The sequence below is a fragment of the Belonocnema kinseyi genome, chromosome 6, assembly GCF_010883055.1.
Source record: "Belonocnema kinseyi isolate 2016_QV_RU_SX_M_011 chromosome 6, B_treatae_v1, whole genome shotgun sequence".
Lineage (NCBI taxonomy): Eukaryota > Metazoa > Arthropoda > Insecta > Hymenoptera > Cynipidae > Belonocnema > Belonocnema kinseyi.
In genome coordinates this window covers 135,680,942-135,701,575 of record NC_046662.1, presented here as the reverse complement: position 1 = coordinate 135,701,575, position 20,634 = coordinate 135,680,942, and the positions used below count along the sequence as shown (strand labels likewise).

General features: G+C 36.1%; 1 protein-coding gene across 2 annotated transcripts in view; it reads right to left on the bottom strand.

The window, feature by feature from the left end:
• Positions 1-967: 967 nt before the first annotated feature.
• The window catches only part of LOC117174242 (CLK4-associating serine/arginine rich protein-like), a 192,334-nt gene continuing 172,667 nt past the window's right edge, over positions 968-20,634 (bottom strand). For both annotated transcript variants that reach the window (XM_033363145.1, XM_033363146.1), the window contains exon 13: positions 968-1,446. In XM_033363145.1, the coding sequence (XP_033219036.1) occupies positions 1,185-1,446 (262 nt within the window). In that variant the 3' untranslated portion in view covers positions 968-1,184. The remainder of the gene's footprint in view (positions 1,447-20,634) is intronic.

Here is a 20,634-nt window from a genome sequence, read left to right as displayed (position 1 = left end):
GGGGGGGGGAGAGGTTATAAAAAAATTATAATCACCCTAAAATTATACGATTCGGCGATCCCAGGACTAGGAGTGGGGAGAATATCACTTCCTAGTCCTAATACCCAAAACCTGGGTACCTAGGCTTCATTGCCCGGGAGCCATCCAACCTCACTTGCCCGCTCTGGGCTTCGCCACCTGGTTCGAACCCTTGAGACATTTGCGACCTTTGCAGTAATAAGAATCTTATAAACCATCCAACAAAATACCCACATCCCCAGCCGGCATGCCACTGTTAGCATGTTTGTTGAACAGTTTTCTTCCCTAATATAAAAATGGCATCTAGCAAACCGAAGGCGTTTGATACAAGCAATCCTTAGCCGGCTCATCTGGCCGTATGATTTTATTTCCTACGATGTGGGATTCTATTTCCCATGAACATCGTTTATCCGCTTGAGATAATTTTTCTCAACTTTTTTCTGACTTTTAGAGAACCAGAAAGGTTATCTTGTTGCAATACTATTTTCCAGTTTGTATTTGAGAAGCAATTGAACTCCCACGTCAACCAGGTTACTTATATTGACGCCTCCATTCAGTATGAGTTTATTTGCAGACAGCGCCTTGTATCACACCATTCGCTATACTTAAACACAATCAATAGTCTCATACACGGAACAGCCAGTAAATAGAATTATATGAAATAGGTGCGACGATATATAATAAATGCTTATTGATTTTACCAAGAAATGCCGACAACAGGGTTGTAGCTCCAAGAGTCCGAACTATAATCGATCTAAAAAAGCCACATATAGAGTTTGATAACATGATGCACTAGTGATTTAAGCATTTGCTTCATTCATTAAAAATCAGTATATTACTACGAGAAGTAATAGTTAACTTGAGTTGAATTGCATTAAAAAATATTCCGTAATTTTATACTAACTACTGAATCTAGAGAGATAGTTTTTAAATAAATACAAAAAACTTCTGATTAAAGTATTGTAACTGGAAAATAACAAAAATTTGTAAGTATTAAAATTTCAGAGTGTTCTCCATCAGAACGCTTTCGAATTATCACACATTTAAAATAATTCATGTTCGAAAGCACTTCCACCGTCAGTGAGTTGATCAATAGATATAGACGAAGATTTTTTACACAATTTTTTATATTATTGCTTGTCTGTTTTTTCATTCAAATGTTAGGCTCAGCGGCCACTTTTTGGACATAAATAACGGTAAGGAGATTCTTCTCTTTGACGCCTCCGTGAGCTCTGCCTTTTTTTTTCTCTGTCTTCTCGATCTCTCTCATTATCGTTTTCGACCTCGGTGTCTTTATGATCTCGATTTCTTCGATCTCTGGTTGTAGCTTGATTTCGAGGACTACGCCCTGGGCTAGGTGATTCTGAATTCGAGGAATCCGAATCCGAGGTATGACCTCCCTCATAACGATGACGTCTCTCTCGCTGCCTACAAAATATAAAAGGTAAATACATGAACCTCATTTTTTTTTATTTTCATTTTTTTACTTTAATGTGTACCGTGATACTTTTACTTAATTGTGATTGTTGACTACGATGATTTAGAAAGTAAATAATAATTATTAATTATCGTCTAACATTCATATCTTGACAGGTCGGGCGCCCGCTAACCTGTCTTGAGGGGGAGTGGGCCGAAAATTGGGAAATGCATTGTGTAAATAAATTAGCTGAAAATGCATATGGGAGCACCATTCCGTAAGTATCTTTGAATTCTTAGAAGTATAAAAAAGAATGCTTTTAATATATTCCTTTGCTGTATGCCAGCATAAATAAAACGGGGGCAAAAAATTCAATTTGCAGAAAAAGGAGATCACAGTTCATTATATAATCATTTTTTTCAAAATGACAATTAAAAGTGATGCAAAAACTTACCCTAGTTAATTTTGTCGAATACAACAAATATATCGTAGCGAAAAATATTGATTAATCAATTTTGCCTAAACAGTTTTTTTTGAAATCCATAACAAATTTGTCTAACTTATCATCAGACCAGCCATGTGCTCGAATCAACACATAATTTTTTAACCTATAATATTAATTTTAATTATTTTTAATTAGTCAGATCACTTCCGAGTCATTTAAACATTTCTCTCATTTCGATCTCCAGCTTTCACTATTTTATAAAAAATAAATAATGAATAAACACTGCTTCCTAATGTTTTAAAATAATTGAAAGTTTTTCAAGAATTTGTAAGATGAAAATGATTTAATTGAGTAATATTTCAGATATTCTCCATCAACTCTCCCATTACTGTAGGAAATCTCTTTCTCTCAGTAGAAGTATATACTCCTCCGGGGTTAGTGCGGCTGATTTATCACCATTGTTATTATTTTGATAATCGCTCTCGTTTTTTTGCTTGTCACATTCTTTTTTCTCAAAAAAGAGAGGGGGGTGGGGTGCTTGCCTGAAGTAGATTCGCCCGACCTGTTTCACATAAGACTGGCGCCACTGCGCAGCCCCGTGCTGAAACCCTTATGGTTTCGATCAGGTGTCCGTCCGTCCGCCGTAGTTTTTTGCAAAGGAGGATAAGTAGGTAAGGGGGAGTGAGAAAAGTGAGGGAGGAAAAGGAAAAATGAGAGACGGGTACTTGTGGGATGGTGAGGGGAAGGGAAGTACCCCTGATTTTCCCCCTTACTTCCCCATCCTCATTTTCTCTCTCACTTCCTCTCCCTCCCTCACTTCCCCTGCAAAAACTTTCTATACGATTAACCCCTTTTCCAGATTTTTTAAAATAAATATTTTCAAGACTAATCTGAAAAGGTACGAAATAAAAAGAACACTTAAAAAAAAGAGAATTAAAAAAGAAATTTGCAAAAATAAGTTTAAAAAAATTAATATTTAAAAAATTTTAGAAGTTAAATACTCTAAAATATAAAATATTTGCCAAAAAATATAATAAAATAAAATAATATAAGTAAATATGGACTGACTACTTTGAAGGAATGTTTCGTAAGATTAAACCTTTGTTGAATTTTTTGCTAATAAACATTTTTCAGAATATTTATCCTTGTCTCCTTCCCCAACCATAAACTCATGCTCAAAATTGCTCCGGTACGTCAGGTTTTCAAGATATCCTTACCTAAAAGTGCAAAAAACGCTATTTTTAGCTGTTCTTGGAGGTTATGTAACCAAACAAGAAAAATGTCTACCACAAAAGCTAATATGGAATTTGAAAGTACAAATCTTCCCCTTTCAAACCTACTTGGATTTATTAGGATATCTTTATTTTCCACCAAAATATTGTAATTGGAAATTTTTTATTTTAGCGTTTTAACCCATTAACGCTGAGGTGTTCATATTTATACAACGCATTATCTATTGCTGACGGTAAGATATTTTTTCTTCAAAATACTATATCAGGGGTTTTCGAGGTTTCGAGTTTAGAACCAAACTTCGCACATTGAGAAAACAAAAGAAGACGGTCTGCGCGGAATGCTACTGCGCACTCTGTGTGCATTCTAATGTTCACATTCGCTGTATGTGTGCGCTGTTCTACGATGCAGATCGTCTTCGATCCCTAGCTGGCTCACTGAGCTGGCGACGCTTTTATGACGTGTTATGCGTAGGTGATGAAATTCGTTTTTTTCTACAAATCTTTCCGTGTTAGAGATCACGCTTGAGTGGCGGCCTAACGTGTGGATGCATAGGTAATAAAATTCTTTTTGTATTTGAAACCTGTCAAGCGAAATTTACGAAATTTAAATTAGACCAAAATCCAAATTAAAAATCCCATTTAACGTCCAATAATCAAATTGACGCAAAATCCTGTTAAACAAAACAAGAATCCAACGACCAAATTTGGACCACATTGAATAAACGAAAACAAAAAAAAAACCCTATTGTAATCTGAAAAAAATCCACAAAAACCAAGAAGAAAACAACAAAATAAAATTTTCGGAAAAAAATAAAAAAGAGGAAAGAAAAATGAGAAGGCAGCCAACCACATCCCCTTCCTTCTCTTTTTCTTTCTTTCTTTTATATTTTTTTATATTATATATTTTAAATATATATATTTTTATATTATATTTTTTTATATTCTTTCTTTTTTATTTTTATGACCATCAAATTACAATAAAATAAAAAACATAAATGAATAAATTTGCATTACCAACGTTTCGGTACTCGTACAGTACCCTTATCAAGGCAAGAAAATTTTAAGTGGTAGAAATTGACAGCACCCACAAACAGGTGCTCTCTCTTTGATACCTGAGAATCGAATGAGGGTCAGTACATAGGCCAATCTGTTGTAAACACAATATAAATGTCTGTCATAATTAAATCAGAAATAGAGAAAGTAAAAGAAAAATTGAATTCATGAAACAGCTACGTTATTGTAATTTGATGGTCATAAAAATAATTACATTTCGTGTCAATCGTGATTTTTGTATATATTGAGTTTTAGAATTTCCAAGTTACTGTTCATTATAAGAAAAAAAATGAGTTCAAGAATTCCTTGCGCTAAGAAAATTAATACGTTTTGTCACGTTTGTGGAAAATATGAAACGGAGAAATACCGTCGATCAATTAATGATTCGATAAAAACGTCATACTTCAACTGTTATGGGACTTCAATGAAAAATTTGGATAAACCGTGGGTACCAACCTCAATTTGTCATACTTGTAGATTAAATCTGTCAAATTGGGAAGATGAAAGTAGCAAGACGCAGACTGTTATTCAACCACCTATTTGGCGTCAGCCCAACGATCATGATACTGCTTGTTACTTTTGCTTATGCAAAACATGAGGTTTTTCTAAAAAGTATTTGGAGAAGTTCGTTTATCCTGATGTAAAAAGCGTTACACCAGCCAAGATTGGTATTAGAAATCACTCTGAAAACAAAAGTGGCCGATCAACTCACGAATCAATGGATACTGATGATCCTAATGCAACTGAAGATTCTTCTTGGGAAGAATCAGATGATGAAAGTCCTAAATTTTTTGAACAAAACGGATTAGACGATTTTATGCGTGACCTTGATCTTATAAAAGATAAAGCTGAGCTTTGCGCTTCAAGGCTCAAAGAGAGGAAACGCCAGAGGATTGGCGTCTTTTCATAGATTCGTCTACAGAAAGTCTGAAAGCAGTACTATTACATAATGGAAATAAGTAAGCTGCAATTCCAGTAGGTCACTCAACTACACTGAAAGAATCTTATGATACTTTCCAATTACTCCTGATAAAAATAAAATACAATGTCCATAATTGGCTTATTTGTGGTGACTTCAAAATGATAAATCTTATAATAGTTTTACAATCAGGAAACATTAAATACCCTTGTTTTCTTTGCCTTTGGGACAGTCATGTAAAGGATAAACATTGGATAACGGAGAAATGGCCAGACAAATTAGAGTGGACAGTTGGTCATTATAATGTTGTTTATGAAAGTCTTGTTGACAGAAAGAATTATTGCCACCACTCCATATAAAACCAGGGTTAATGAAGCAATTTGTGAAAGCCCTAAACATCGAAGGAGAATGTTTCAATTATATCAGATCTACATTTCCGCATTTAAGTGATGCCAAAGTTAAGGAAGGTATTTTTATTGGGCCTGATATAAGAAAACTTATCAAAGATGATGACTTCATCAAAACCATGACATCTATTGAAAACGATGCATGGTTGAGTTTCAAAGATGTTTTACAGAAATTTTTAGGGGACAATCGAGATCCAAAGTTTAGAACTATTGTATCTAGTATGTTAGAGAATCTTAAAAGATTAGGTTGTTTGATGAGTATGAAGTTACATTTTTTCAAATCTCATTTGGATTTTTTCCCAGAAAATGTTGGAGCATTCAGTGAAGAAATGGGCGAACGCTTTCATTAAGACTTTCACCAAAATGTCAAACGCTCGTTTGACATGAAGCGCGAAAGTTTCCACAAGAAAACAAGCAATTAGTTTCACCTTCATTGGACATACAATCGTAAGTCTTGCCTTAACTGGCTGGGCAATCGTAAGTCTTTCCTTGACTGGTTGGACGATAAAAAGTCTTGCCTTTATTGGCTGGGAAATCCAAAGGCTTGCCATAATTGGCTTGAAAATATTAAGTACTTTCTTGCTTAGCTGAACAATCCCAAGTCCAGCCTTAAGTGGTTGTAAAATATTGAGTCTTGCCTTAGTAAGCTGGAAAATCATAAGTAAATTTACAATATTAAATGAATCATTATAGTAAAATTTGTTGTTTTTTTTAAAGCCCTAACTGTTTTCCATATTCGCTCTTCTAGGAGTTATAACAAAAAACTGAGCCAATCGAAAAGGAACCTCCGAAAACCCCTCAGATAACATTTTCAAGGGACAATGGCATAACATCTCGGAGTTAATGGGTTAATACGCTAAATTGAAAAATTTCATTTCAAGATTAGCCCACGTGTAGTGTGGAATTCAATTATTTCACGAAATGTATTCGACTAAATTCGCTGCTCCCAGGGTTAGGTGGATTAGCCTGCTTATGATTTGGTAGGGGTGATTTCTGGGTTTAGGTCTATTAGCAGGTAGGTGGGTTAACCCACGTGTGGCATGGAACTTCATTATTCCAAGAAAAATATGCGACTAAACTTATTGTTCCCAGAGTCAGGTGGGTTAGCATGCTTGTGGCTTGTTAGGGGTGGTTTCTACCCCTAGGAAACGGCTTAAGTAGAAATGAAAAGACACGGGTTCCATATTTCTTATTGTTTTATCAATGTGCAAAATTTAATTCCAAACGACTGTACGCTTTTTTGTTGGTACTTTGTGCGGGATCCTTTGTTCTTTTTTAAAGCCCTAAATTGTGGCCGCCATATGGGATCTTCTAGGGGTTATAACAAAAAACTGACACCGGCAATAGACAGGGCACCCTCGAAAACCCCTGAGATAATATTTTGAAGAAAAAATATCATACCGTCAGCAATAGAGAATGCGTTGTATAAATCTGAACACCTCAGCGTTAATGGGTTAAAACGCTAAAATAAAAAATTTCAAATTACAATATTTTGGTGACAAATAAAGATATCCTAATAAATCCAAGAAGGTTTGAAAGGGGAAGATTAGTACTTTCAAATTCCATATTAGCTTTGTGGTATACATTTTTCTTGTACAGTTACATAACCTCAAAAACAGCTAAAAAACGCGTTTTTTGCACTTTTAGATTAGGATATCTTGAAAACCTGACGTACATGAGCAATTTGGAGTCCGGATTTGGATTCAGCGCACCAAAATCCTTAAGAAATGTTTGGTCTGCTTTCTGGCTTTTGACTTTTGTCAAAATTTTATCATCCTGTGTAATTCACGGTCGGACGGGGTATAGATAAGACGCGGAGATTTAACGGTCAGTGGTGGGAGGTGTTTCACGGGACATCGAGCTTTCGATAGGAAGCTCGATTTCTTGGGCAGCTAACAACTCAATTATTAACAATAATAACGCTCAAATTTTTTTGTTGATGGTTTTATTCAAAAGAGCGACTCAAAAACTATCGAAAGGTGTAAAAACTATGATTTCGATTTTTTTAAAGTAGGCCCCGTTTCTTCGGTGCACGTCACATATCTTGACCTTTCAAGATTTATTCACGCTATTGATTAGTGAATATTTTCAATACACGGTGGTAATTAGTTAGGGAATCACTATTTGTGCTAGATTTGTACTAGAAATATAATATCTATTTATGTAAAACACAAGTATCACGTGCAGGCGAATTCTGTCTTGAGTATTAACCGGGTCTTGAAGACCATGATCAGGTAATGTTTGGAAGACACCCAACGTAATTGGGGTCAGTACTTGAGCTACTTCTAGGTTGCGTACAATTAAGCCTATCATAGTTCCCTAAAAACATCGCCGGCCTTTCTTAATTTCGACTGGGAACTGTTACTGTTGAAATTGCTTCTCGAACAGTTCGAGCCGTCACCTCGATGTATCCTACTACCCGTGAAAATCAACACCTGGACAAAAATAACTGAAAAGATCGGCGCGCTCCATGTCCTTATGAAACTCTATTTCGATTTTAACCATGATCGGCAGGCCGCCACTATAACTTACATACTCGCCACATCACTTATCAAATCAGTGATAATGTCCTACAACGTGTACGAACTCTTTTCTCCCAAGTGAAACGAGTTTCCTCGGTATTAGAATTTCCGTTTCCTTGGTCTTAAGAGTTTGGCCTGGAAGTGTATATACCATCGAGCTGAAAGATGTAGATGGAAAAACGTTGCAATAGGCAATAACGAGTTCATTCTGCGGATGGCTCACGTGGAAACCTATGGTTTATCATGGAAAACCTAGTGGCGCAAGCCGGCGGCAGGTGTTCATAGAATTTCCGTCGCCCATCTACGTGTAGGAGGAGGTAGGCCAAGTGGCCCCGCAGGGTACTTTGGGAGACAGATGAAGGGAGGGGTAGAGTCCTGCCTATGCAAGAAGCATCGACTGCGTATGACCCGAGATCCCCAAGGACTCATCACCGATGCCTAGAAAAAAAGTTCACACCTCGTTTATGTATTGTAAAAAGGACTAATTTGTCCGTAGAACATTATTGAATAAAAAACTTATGCGGCCGCATAAGCCGCATAAGTTTTTTTTTTACCATATATACAACATCAATCGCCTAAAGTTATCTATATTTACCAGAACATTATTATATTATTTAACCACTATTCGAATGCTGGTGCCCTCCATTACGTGGCACGCTACTGCAAGAGCATATTTTAAGTTAAATTTAAGAATTTACAATTAATATATTGTCGTTATTCTGTTACACTTATGTCCTTGTCTCGACCCTTAATCGCCACGGGAAGAGGGATTTTGGAACTCCTGAGTGCAGGCAGAGAACTGAGATTCGCCTGCCGTCGTGGTAAGAATTGAGATTTTTGTGATGAAGATAGTTCCTGTCTCTCCGCTTTCTACCACTAATAGTACTAAAACGTAGCTGCTATCCTGGGATTCCTCTAGAGCCAGGGATGACTCCGGGATGGGATGCGAATCATTTCTGGTTGTCCTAGATTTGTTGTGTTATTTTTTACCAAATGCGGTACGACAGAGAGCCAGCCGAGCGGCACACTACAAGCCGCGCTCTCAGTCGTTCAGCAGCCGCACAGCGCGGACCTCGGGTCGTGCGTTTTCTGACATTCGTTTCTCTTAATCAAATTCATTATGTTAAGTGGAGTCAAGTTTAGCTTGAATCGAGGTAAGGTCTGATTATACTCATTGGGAGGTTTATTATTCTCGGAGATCTTCGTGTCCGAATTAATTGCAAATAGTCTCTTTTTATGATTCTGTTGTTGCTTTGATTTGTTTTTGGGTAGGAACACGAGGACCTCCTCGGAACTCAAAGGCCACCGGCATTTTCTTTAGTCTCCAAAGGACAAGTTCTTGGTTTATTGAAGGATCAGTGGGTGGGTACTTCCGTTCGTTTTGGCCAAACTGCAAATTATGTTTAGAGCTTAGTAGTCATCTTTAGCGTCATTTCTGGGCTCCCGTCTGCCATTTTGGCCTCATGGCAGGTGTAAATTATCACAACGTGATTTCTTTTTTTTACTACATAAGTTCTCCTTTTGAACAGCATTCTCTTTCCGTTTATTAGCCTGATAAATTATGAGTCATATTACGAATTTATTATATCACGTAAATCCTTGAAGTATCGGCTGCGCGGCTCATTACCGGATCGTTCAGGTCCTTTTTCGTTATTTGTCTGATGTAAAATTGTTATTATTGAAATTCCGTCAGGAATTAACTCCTGTCTAGATAAATAATGCGTTAGACTGGCTTTTCCTTAAATTCCTGCGTCGAATCGCCCCTTTTTTTAAATCTCATTTAGAAGCCACGTGTGTCCATGAGTTATCGTGATTCGTGATGTACAGTCGGATTCCTTTCCCCTTTTGTGGAAACTAGATTATTCACCATATGACCCCGCCTACCTGACAACAACATTTTCACAGCGAATAGTTTATCCCACCCCCCGCTTCTTTTTGATTTTATTTAAATAAAATTGCACACGCCATTTTATTCTGACTTACTATGTGTTTTATTTGAAAGTCAGAGGGACTTTATGAACGCTAAATTTTTATATAAGGCTAACTCATCCCCTTTACCAACAACTTTAGTCAAAGGCCTAAAACTAGCCCGGACATATAATCTGGCTCATGCCAAGTTCATTGAGTTTTAAGTGCCCTGTCGGCACGTGCGCGATGCGCGCCTAACAATTAAAAATGATGTAATGATTTTTTTTCAATTTGTAGATAAAGGGCGTGGCCAAACAAAGGTTTTATTAAAATTTACGGTTATAGTATGAATATTTACACTGAAACAGCTATCCTTAGACTGTTTAGAGTGAACATTCTGCTGATTTAAATTCAAGTTCCATCCCTCCAACTGCGAATTTAAGGCTAATTAAAAAGAAATTTTTCAAAGTTGATATTCAGCCCAAAGAGGAAATAATCGGCGTGAACAATTTTTTTTGAACGCGGTATACTTAATGGAGGGAAGATAATAGAAAAATACACCGATAGTAGGTCTAAGGAAAGCCCGTTCAATTTTTTTTCGATGCAGATTCCTGTCGCTTGTCACAATTTGCTATACAGTCAGTGTATAAACGCTCATGCGATTTGGCAATTCGAGCGAATTGAGGGATCTTTTCGTTTGCTCCCCACCACCCCCTTTACCATTATTCAGATTTCTGGGACTGGGTTTTGAGTTTTTTTTTGGTTGTGGGTTTTTTTTAAAGAGACTAAAAAATTAATCTTCAAAAACTCCAGAAGTTGAAAAATCTATAAATCAAAATTATTAGGGAAAAAGAAAATAAAAAAAAATTAGGAAAATATTTACGGACTGAATACTGTGAAGGAATTTTCAATATGGTTAACCTCTTTTCCAGCCTTTTTAAAATAAATATAAATAAGATAAATATAAGGCACCTAGAGCAATAGTAGAACAAATATCATTATCCAGGAAAAGTGCGATCGAAAAATAGTTGGAGTAAGAAATATACAAGTTTCGGTTCCGCTGTAAAGACGAACAGATTGAAGTTGGAGGAAAAGAGCGACAACGGAGTCGTTTTTTTCCTCGAACTTTATTACGTTCATCTCTACCGCGGAGGAAAACTTGTCTTTTTCTTGCTCCAACTATTTTGATAATATTATTATTTCTATCTATTCACGAAGGGTTCTCATTAAGTTCTTCACCATTCGCAGGATATTTTGGGTGGGTTGAAATACTTGTGCAGAGTCGATGAGCCTGTAGTAAGTTCATGTATCGGTTTCATCAGTTCTAGGTCTTATAAGTTTATGTTTCAATTCATGCAAATATTTCTCTAACCTTGCTTAGGAATTCTTTATTACTGATACAGTTTTAGAAACTTCACAGGATGTTTTAAAAACTGGGAAAACGACTACGACCCTTTTCCCTCATCTGTAACTTTTTTTTCACAAATGATTTAATAATTAATCAGAAAAATTCTTGTTACAGCCAGGTTTAAAGATTTCTTATCCTAATAGGTGACGCGTGCCTAAGAAAGGGAGCTTACTCTAAAAAAATTGAATTCGACATTTTTACACCTTTCGATAGATTGTGTGTTGCTATTTTTAATAAAACCATGGAACAAAATTTGCCAGAAAAGATTGATTTTTTTCCACATCATTACATGCTGTAATAAAAACAACTAAATTTGTTATTGTAAAAATTTCAATAGCAAAATTGGGAGAAAACGAAATTTCCGAGACATTTTTTTTCTCTATGAAGTTATAGGCTTTAATAAAAACAACTACATATGTTATCGGAAAAATTGGTTTCTTCCCGGAGGGAAGCCACAGAAAATAAATTAAACTACAAGGAATTCATCGAACAGTGCATTTAACTATATAATAGTATAATACTAATAAAAGTTCTAGCAAACATACAGTTAACGCTGAAAAATACAGAAAAATGAGTGTGATAAAATTGTTAATAAAATGCTTTAAGAAAGGTAAACTACGTAAAATGCAAGCTGTAAAGAAAATATGCAAAAAATATTAGAGGTACAAAAAAGTAAAACTATATTATGATTTTAAAAAATCACCAAAGAAAACAAAGATTTTTGAAAAATAACGCTAGAACATGTAGGACCCCTCGCTCTCATTAGTTTTCAGGGGCGCGATTATAAAATCAGTTGCAACAAAATTATATGTCAAAAATGGAAGTAGCTGTCAGATCTGGCGCATGTCCAAGAAATTGGCAAGTCCATTTTGATAAAAAAAAATTTGTGCTGAATTCTGCTAGGTTTGTGCCCAATTGTGCCGCAAACGATTTTTAAAAAAATTCAAAATTTTAGTCAGAATTAAAAAAAAACTTTTCCGGATCAGAAACGCCAGTTTATTAAAAAAAAAGAGTTATCCTAAATTGTACTAATATGCTAGTCTTGTGGTCCATCGTGCCGCAATTTTTTTTCAACAAAATTAAAATTGGAGACAAAATGCCAAAAAAAGTTTTCCGCGCCTGTAACGCCATTTTGGTTTTTCGAGAATAAAAAAAATATGCTGAATTGTACTAGGTTTGTGTTCAATTGTGCCGTTACATTTTTTTTTAAGTCAAAATTTGAACCGAAATTAACAAAAAATCATTTTTTGTGACATTACAAAGAAGAATTTTTAAAATGCAAATTTCAAAATTCTGAAAGTTCTGTTGTATTGTGCTGCGCGTGGAGAAGAATTATAGCTCTACACACCTTTTACACAGGTCAATATTTTTAAAGGAGATACTAGTTTCTTTTTCATCAGAATAATTTTTGAAATAAAGTTTTTTTTTCAAAATGCGAATTTCGAAAATGTGACAGTTGTGCTGGGTTGTGCTACGCGTACAAAACAATTATTTTCCTACATACTCTTTACTCAGGTCTATATTTTTTCATAAAATACTAGTTTCTTTCTGATCAGAATAATTAAAAAAAATTTTTTTAATGCGAATTTCGAAAATCTGAAAATTGTTCCAGGTTCTGCTAGACTTCCAAATAATGATTGCTCTACACACTTTTTACTCATATCAATATTTTAAAATGAAATTCTAGTTTCTTTTTCATTAGAATATTTTTTGGAATAACAAACAAATTTCAAAATGCGATTTCGAAAATCTGAAAGTTGTGCTGGGTTGTGCTAAACCTGCAAAACAATTATATCCCTACACACTTTTTACTTTGGTCAATATTTTGAAATGAAATACTAGTTTTTTTTTTAATCTGAATAATTTTGGAAAAAGTTTTTTTCTAAAGGCGAATTTCGAAAATGTAACAGTTTTGCTGAGTTGTGATACGCGTACAAAACAATTATTGACCTACAGACTTTTTACTCAGGTCTATATTTTTTAATGAAGTACTAGTTTCTTTATCATCATAATAATTGTTGAAATAAAAACATTGTTGTGCTGGGTTGTGCTTGGCCTGCAAAACAATTATTTCCCACTGAATAAAAAGTGTGCAGGGCAATAATTATTTGGCATGCCTAGCACAACCCGACACAACTTTTAGATTTTCAAAATTCGCATTTGAAAAAAAAATTTATTTAAAAAATTATTCTGATGAAAAAGAAACTAGTATTTCATTAAAAGATATTGACCTGAGTAAAAAGTGTGTAGGGCACATGTAAAAAGACAAGGCACATGAGTAAAAAAAAGGCACATGAGTAAAAAGTGTGTCTTGAACATGTCGAGTGCCGCTGGATGTAGTAGAAGAAATGCCACAGCACCTAATCGCTGTATTGTTTCGGTGCTCGACGACGACAAGGTGCTATTTCTTTAAAGCTTTTTAAATTCCATTAACTATCATAGCTGTGCTTGTTTCGTCATCGACAAATTTTTATAGCAGAACAGTTCGTAGGAAAAACTGGATCCAGATCGTGGAGGTGGTAAGTCGATCTTCATTTTAAGCTGTAAACTTTACATGACAGACAATTTTACTTGAATGCAACCTCAACCATTTCAGGATTACTTGATGATTTCGAAAATGATGTTGTTCCTGACTCATGTGCAGACACAGAAGATTCTGATCCTGATAACCAAGTGGAAGGTGTGTACAAGAAACTCTGTAAGGGGAAAAAATAAGTAATGTTTTTCTTTGAATCAGAAAGGGACGCTGAGAGAGAAAGACTGTGGTCTAAAAGAGTCCCCAATATTTCTGTTGTCACGTGCATATTCGAAGCTCGTCCCATTGCCTACCACTATTTTGTCCAGGAGTGGGACTCAGCTTCCACTCCTTCTTGGCTTCTCAGGTATTGCCCCACCGTCTCTAGAGAGAACGTGGCTAGACTCTCAAGAGCCTCTGAGTTGTCTTGTACAAACAAATTTAAACCGAATAAGTACAAATTTGAGTATGAAATATTAATTCTTCTAAATATTTTACTTTTTTATAATTACGAGGATGAGTAGGTTTTTTCTTTTAAAAAATTTCTTGGTATTTTTTGAGTAAATTTTCGATATTATTTGGATATACCTCTGAGTCAGTTTTGGTATCTTTTTGGGTATTATTTCGGTACAAACATTATACATAAATAATCCAACAACTAATGTTTGTACTTTTGATGCAAATAAACAAATTTATATCAGTACATAGCACGTGCCTGACATACGTATCAACCGTGTAAAAGCAGTACTATCGCAGAGAGTAAACAACTTCGAACTTCTACGGGTTCTAAGACTAAATGTGTTCGTCGATAATCATTATTTTCATAAATCAACTTTTTTCTTCTGCCAACTTTTCGCAAGGCCACAAACGACCCTTTAATATTTATTAACATTTCCCGAAAATAATTTCCGCGTTATTGAAACTTTTACTTTTCGATATGGATGAAAAAATATTGATCTTAGGACTGACTTGATCAGCTGTTATACTCATCACGTGGACTTAAGCTCAAAATGAAATCTACTTTCTTTGAATCATTCTGTGCTCTGAAATCAGAGCGTAGAAAAATTCACAATTTCAAATAAGATTCCTAAACTATCTCCTTTCCGGCTCATTAGAGACAAATACATATAAAAGAAAAAAAAGAGTCAGATAAGGGAAAGAGTCAACCAAAACCTTAAAAGTGTGAATGGCACGCTCTGCACCTATTGGTGGGAATTTCTTGACGTAAGTTGCGGTCACGGTATACTGAGGTGGAAATAAAACAGTCTTGGCATGCTAAAATGCTGATGATCTGAGGAAAGGAAAAGTTTGACCCTTCGACAAGTGTGGATCTTCTAAATTTCTGTAAAATTTCCGTACAAAGGATTTTTTGAAATTTAGCTTTCTTTAATTAAGCTTTTAGAAGTGAGGCTTTGTAAATGTACGAACCTTTGCGAATCATCTCGTGTTTCCTTGCCATTTTTAGGAGAAAATCGCTTTCATTTGCAACGATGTATGCTGTACCCAGAATAATTCAGTTACGAAGACATTGGATATTCAGAAGTCCGCGCTTTTGCAGAACAGCATCTCCTCAGTTAATGATTTGATCAGCAAAACCATTGGGAATAATGACTATATTCGTTTAGATAATTGTGAATGATTGGTTTGTGCAAGTTTTTAAAGTTTGAAGAACTTTTTTTTAGAAATTGGTTTCAGTTGGTTTGACAATGATATTGTGTAGCAGGACATTGACATTTTATGAAAAATGTGATTGTTATAAACAAATTTCATAAACAAATCTGTTGTTTGTTCCTTTTTTTAAAGTTTGAGGTACTTTTTCTGACTTGTTTGAGTTTGTCTTTTTATCAAATCCTTCTTAGCTAGACCTTTTTATCTCGCTAGCTTGTATATCAATTTTTAAGTCGATTGCTCTATTAGTATACATTTGAGAGCCTACTGAACAATACACCTCGATTGTTTGTGCAAGAATGGAAAAATCAGAGAATCGTGCGCTTATTAAATACTTCTATTTAAAAGGCCTAACACCACTTCAAATTAAAGAAGAAATTGATTTCACACTGAAAGACTCTTCTCCATAATTTTCGACGGTTAAAAGGTGGGTTTCTGAATTTAAGAAAGGTCGCACGAGCACTTGTGATGAACCACGTCCAGGACGCCCCGTTTAGGTGGCAACTCTTGAAATGATCAAAAAAATTCATAAAATGGTGATAGAGGACCACAGATTAAGGGTAAGTGAGATAGCTGAGCCTACTAGGATGTCAACTAAGCGTGTACGCAATATTTTACATAGAAATTTGGGCATGGGGAAACACTGTGCTTGGTGGGTGCCGCGTTTGCTAACAGTCGATCAAAAATTGACCCGAAAAACTGTTTCATTGCGATGGCTAAAATCATATTCACATCAGTACATTAGATCACTGTCATAAGAATTTTATTAGTCTTAAAGGACATTATGTTAAAAAATGAAATAATTAACACAGAAAGTATGTAGTAATTACGCAACACGACTTAGCAGAGCGCAAGAGGTTGCGCGCGCACCCACCTATGATAAGAGGCGATGGGCGGGACAGCATTAGCGGGACCAGTAGTCGCGATCGAGCTGCGATCACGGAAATCAATAATTGGAAGCTCAACAGTTTTCTACTAAACGTTCTGAATAATGTGAAAATTTCGCCATAAAGGAATCTTGTGACACTGAGCTGTTTCTCTTATGAACGTGTTCGTTGACGTGAAAATGTCTGACTTGGCTTTTCAAGCCACTTAATAATTGGGAGCTCATCCAGATAGATGTGCACAAAGTCTGATTTGTCTCAATAAAATCAATATAAATAAAGAAAAGCGATCCTGGAAATTAAAACTAAAACAACTGCGTAAATAACGTAAAATTTCAATTAATCCTTCAGGTTCTCAATCAGAATCAATTTTCCTTTCGCTTTTGTGCACCCACAACTCAGTATTATTTATTCTTGACACGAGTTCTCTGAACAGCTAAATTATTAGAGATTTCATTATCATAAAATATTCAAGTTGAAAGGGCTAAAGGTTAAAGAAAGTAAAGTTTGGGTTGGTTTAAATCAAGAAGTGGTAGTTTTGCCTAAAATTTCCTTCAAAATTGTTGCTGCTAATCAATACTTTCGTTTCACATTCATAGATCTACCAGGATTCCTACCGACTTGTTTCTATGAAAGAGTGCCGACCGATACATATATACTTATATTAGCATAACAAATAATTATTTATAAAATATGTGACAGGGTTTTTACATACCTGTCACTACGAATTTAATTTTATTGAATCGGATCTGAGGACACACATTATGATGACCAAGAGCGAAAGTCACAATTCGACCAGGGGCATTTATCAAAAATTGTAAACCTAGATTATTTATTTCATGCGTAATCGGTGAAATATCAATCACCTGATAAAAGTTTATTTCTACCATGGAATCGCTGCCCAATCCCACGTCTTCAGTTTCCGATCCCAACACGAGATGGCGGGCTTCAAACTTCTAGATAATTTTTTTTTTATTAGTTGCTACCTTTTACTATTATCTCGGTGCCGTGCTTTTTGGGCGTGAAATCATGACATCCACGCTGTTTATAACACCAGGACAACGAGGGCTGGTATTTCCACTATGAAGTAATGGAAATATCAATGGGACGTCCTGGAATACCTATCAGTGACCAACATAATCAACACATGTGACAATTCAAACTCCTTGGTCACTTGTTGTGATCAGAGTCAACGGTGGTCAATCAGATTTCCACATGACTACGTCATCTTATGCCATCTTCCGAACGCCATGTCACCGAGGCACGACCTCAGAATCACGGATGACTACAAGACCCCGACCTTATTAAACTCGGTGTAGTGAATTCTTGATGGAACCCGAAGCAACGCCATATTGCCTGGAAGTGACGTCACTATGAAGGCGCTGCAGAAAATGGTCGGAAACATAGCGAGAGTGGCTTTATTGTTTTACGTCGACTTATAATTTAGTCAGGGTTATGTCTCCATGAAACCTTTCATCAAACATTAAATGCCCTATGCACCAGGTAAAGATTTCATGAGATCAAAGATTTGAAATGCTTCAAAGTTTCATTAAGCGCATGCGCACTCGCGTCAGGTCAAGGTCAGATAAGTTATCATGCCTAGCGAAACGAAAACGTTCAGAATAGTCTCACCTTCTCAATCAAGAGTTTTTAGGCGCAAAGTCCAGTTCCTTATTTTTTTATTCTGACATTAATAAAAATATTATTCGGTTCATGTAAAGTAAAACCACTGTGCTGGTAACAATTAATTCGTGACTTGTTTAAATAGTGGGTTAAAATAATTTGTTTTGAAGGACAGATGATACTATTCAATATTTATTTAATAATTCGCACATAATTCTGTTATAAGCTTGAATTTTTCGGCCCTAATGTTGAAGCTTGATAAGTTTTGAAATCTTCCAAAGTTCATGAAACTTTCTTTCGTTAAGTACTATTTAGTGCACTGTCCTTCTGGTAGGCGCGCTGTATTTTTAAGCTCGATAAACTTCAATTCCGACGTCAGATTTAGGGATTATAGTAGAATATTGTGGTATTATTATATCTAACTGAATATTGTCAGGAAAATCGGTTAATGGTCTAGTTAGTGCTTATTTGAGTTCGTAGTTTTTACGATAGCGGCGCTGTGACTTATAGACCGTAAGCCCACAACATAAATGGCAACGTGATACGGATAAGGCAAGTTTTCACTTGAGATCTTCGTCTTATGATAAATAACGTAAAAATAGGTGCCTTAAAAGTCGGAGTGGATGCGTTTACCGGTGGTGACCTGGAAAAGGTGTAAATTTTGGCAGTTAACTGAAATGACTCGGATAAGGTTGAAAATTGGTGTACATGTAGGGGATGACATTAGAAATAGCACCTGAAAATTGTCAGGCACTTACCTGGATGCAAAAGTGTTGTCAGGCGGCTTCAAAGTCGCCGGTATTGAGGTAAAATTTCTTGAAATTGGTTTTACAGGGAAAAGTTTCAAACAAAAGTTGGCCCACTCCCAGAGATGCATACTTTCATTACTATATCATTTTTTGATCAAACTGATACACTTAAAGAAAACATCGATTAAAGAAATAACATAAAAATATTACTATTTGGATGAGAAATTTCTTATTAATGTTGGAGTATACCTGTAAAGGAGTATCTTTTCTCTTCTGAAAATTTTCGAAAGAATGGCTTGTAGAAAAATTGGCTTTTTATTGCTATGGTATTTCTTTAATCGATGTTTTCTCCACATGTATCAATTTTACAACAAAAATTATATAATAATGAAAATATGCAGCTCTGGGAGTGGGCCAACTTTTGTTTGAAACTTTTTTCTGTAAAATCAATTGAACCTGAATTTCCGGCGACTTTGAGGCCGTCTGACAACATTTTTGCATCCAGGTAAGTGCCTGAAAATGCGCAAGTGCTATTTCTAATGTTATCCCCTACATGTACACCAATTTTCAACCTTATCCGACTCATGTCAGTTGAATGTCAAAATTGACACCTTTGCTAGGTCGCCACCAGTAAATGCATCCACTCCGACTTGCAAGTTACCCATTTTTACGGTCCTCATCATAAGACGAACATCTCAGGTGAAAATTGGCCTTACCCGTATCACGGTACCATTTACGTTGTGGGCTTACGGTATATTAGGTTTTGTGAACGCACCTTCGCCCGAACACACTGCCAGTGGACGGTCTTGGTGTGTTGCACAAAATCTGTCACTTTCGTTCTTAATAACCAATTGCCAACAAGTGCCACGCTCAGCCGATAAGAAAAGACATATACAGACAGATAGAATTGCATTGACTTTTTTTTGTACATTTTGTACATATATTCGGCGGGCGACGCAATATCGGGACTGGGAATTGTAATTAGATTTGGCTCCGTGCCGGTCGATTACCTCGCTTGGCCTCCTTTTTTTGCTCTCGCGTCATTGTACCTAAATTTTGATTTATTTGAAATGCATTTTGTTCGAGTCAGTGCGTAGGGCCTTGTGTAGAACTTCGCATTAGGATTTATTAAGTGTTTGGTTCATTTTTTTTGCACCATTTTCGAGTTTTGTGCCTTCGACCACGTGGTCACGTTAGAGTTCCGCGTTAGTTTTACACCTAGCTCGTGATTCCGAACCATTCCGGTGGTTAAGTCGCGTATATTCAGCGTATATATTCAGCAGAGTCAGCTCTCGATCTCCTTTAATTTGCCGGATCAATTATAGTCAGTTATTGTTTGTTAACGGGCCTGGATGGCTCTCATTACAGACCTGCGTGAGTGGTCGATCTATACGTATATAAAATACACGCATAATATCCGAAATACAATCGACTTATATATATAATTAAAAATTTGTCATAAGGACAACCACAGGATTTCGCCGGGAGCGGGTGCTAATCTGAAAAATTGCACCCGCTTCCAGCGAAATCGCGGTAAAATTTCAGCCACAACCACGTCTCACAACCGTGAGATAGGTGCTTACAGTCTGTAAAGGAATTAATACGACGATCCAGCAAAAGCCTCGTGCATCCTAAGAACACGGAGTGACCCAAGGACAACCGCCTTCTGCATTTTTCCCGCAATTGTTCTACCATATTGTTGACACGCAGGGATGCTTTTTAGGCCATTAGCAAGTGAAAGCTTGGCACCTCCAAGAGCGCCGATAACAGAATATTCCAGGTACAATCGTTGCAACTCCCTTATAAGGTCTCGATACCTCTCTTTCTTTTCATTCTCCTTGGCTATGATGTTTTTATCAGCTGGTG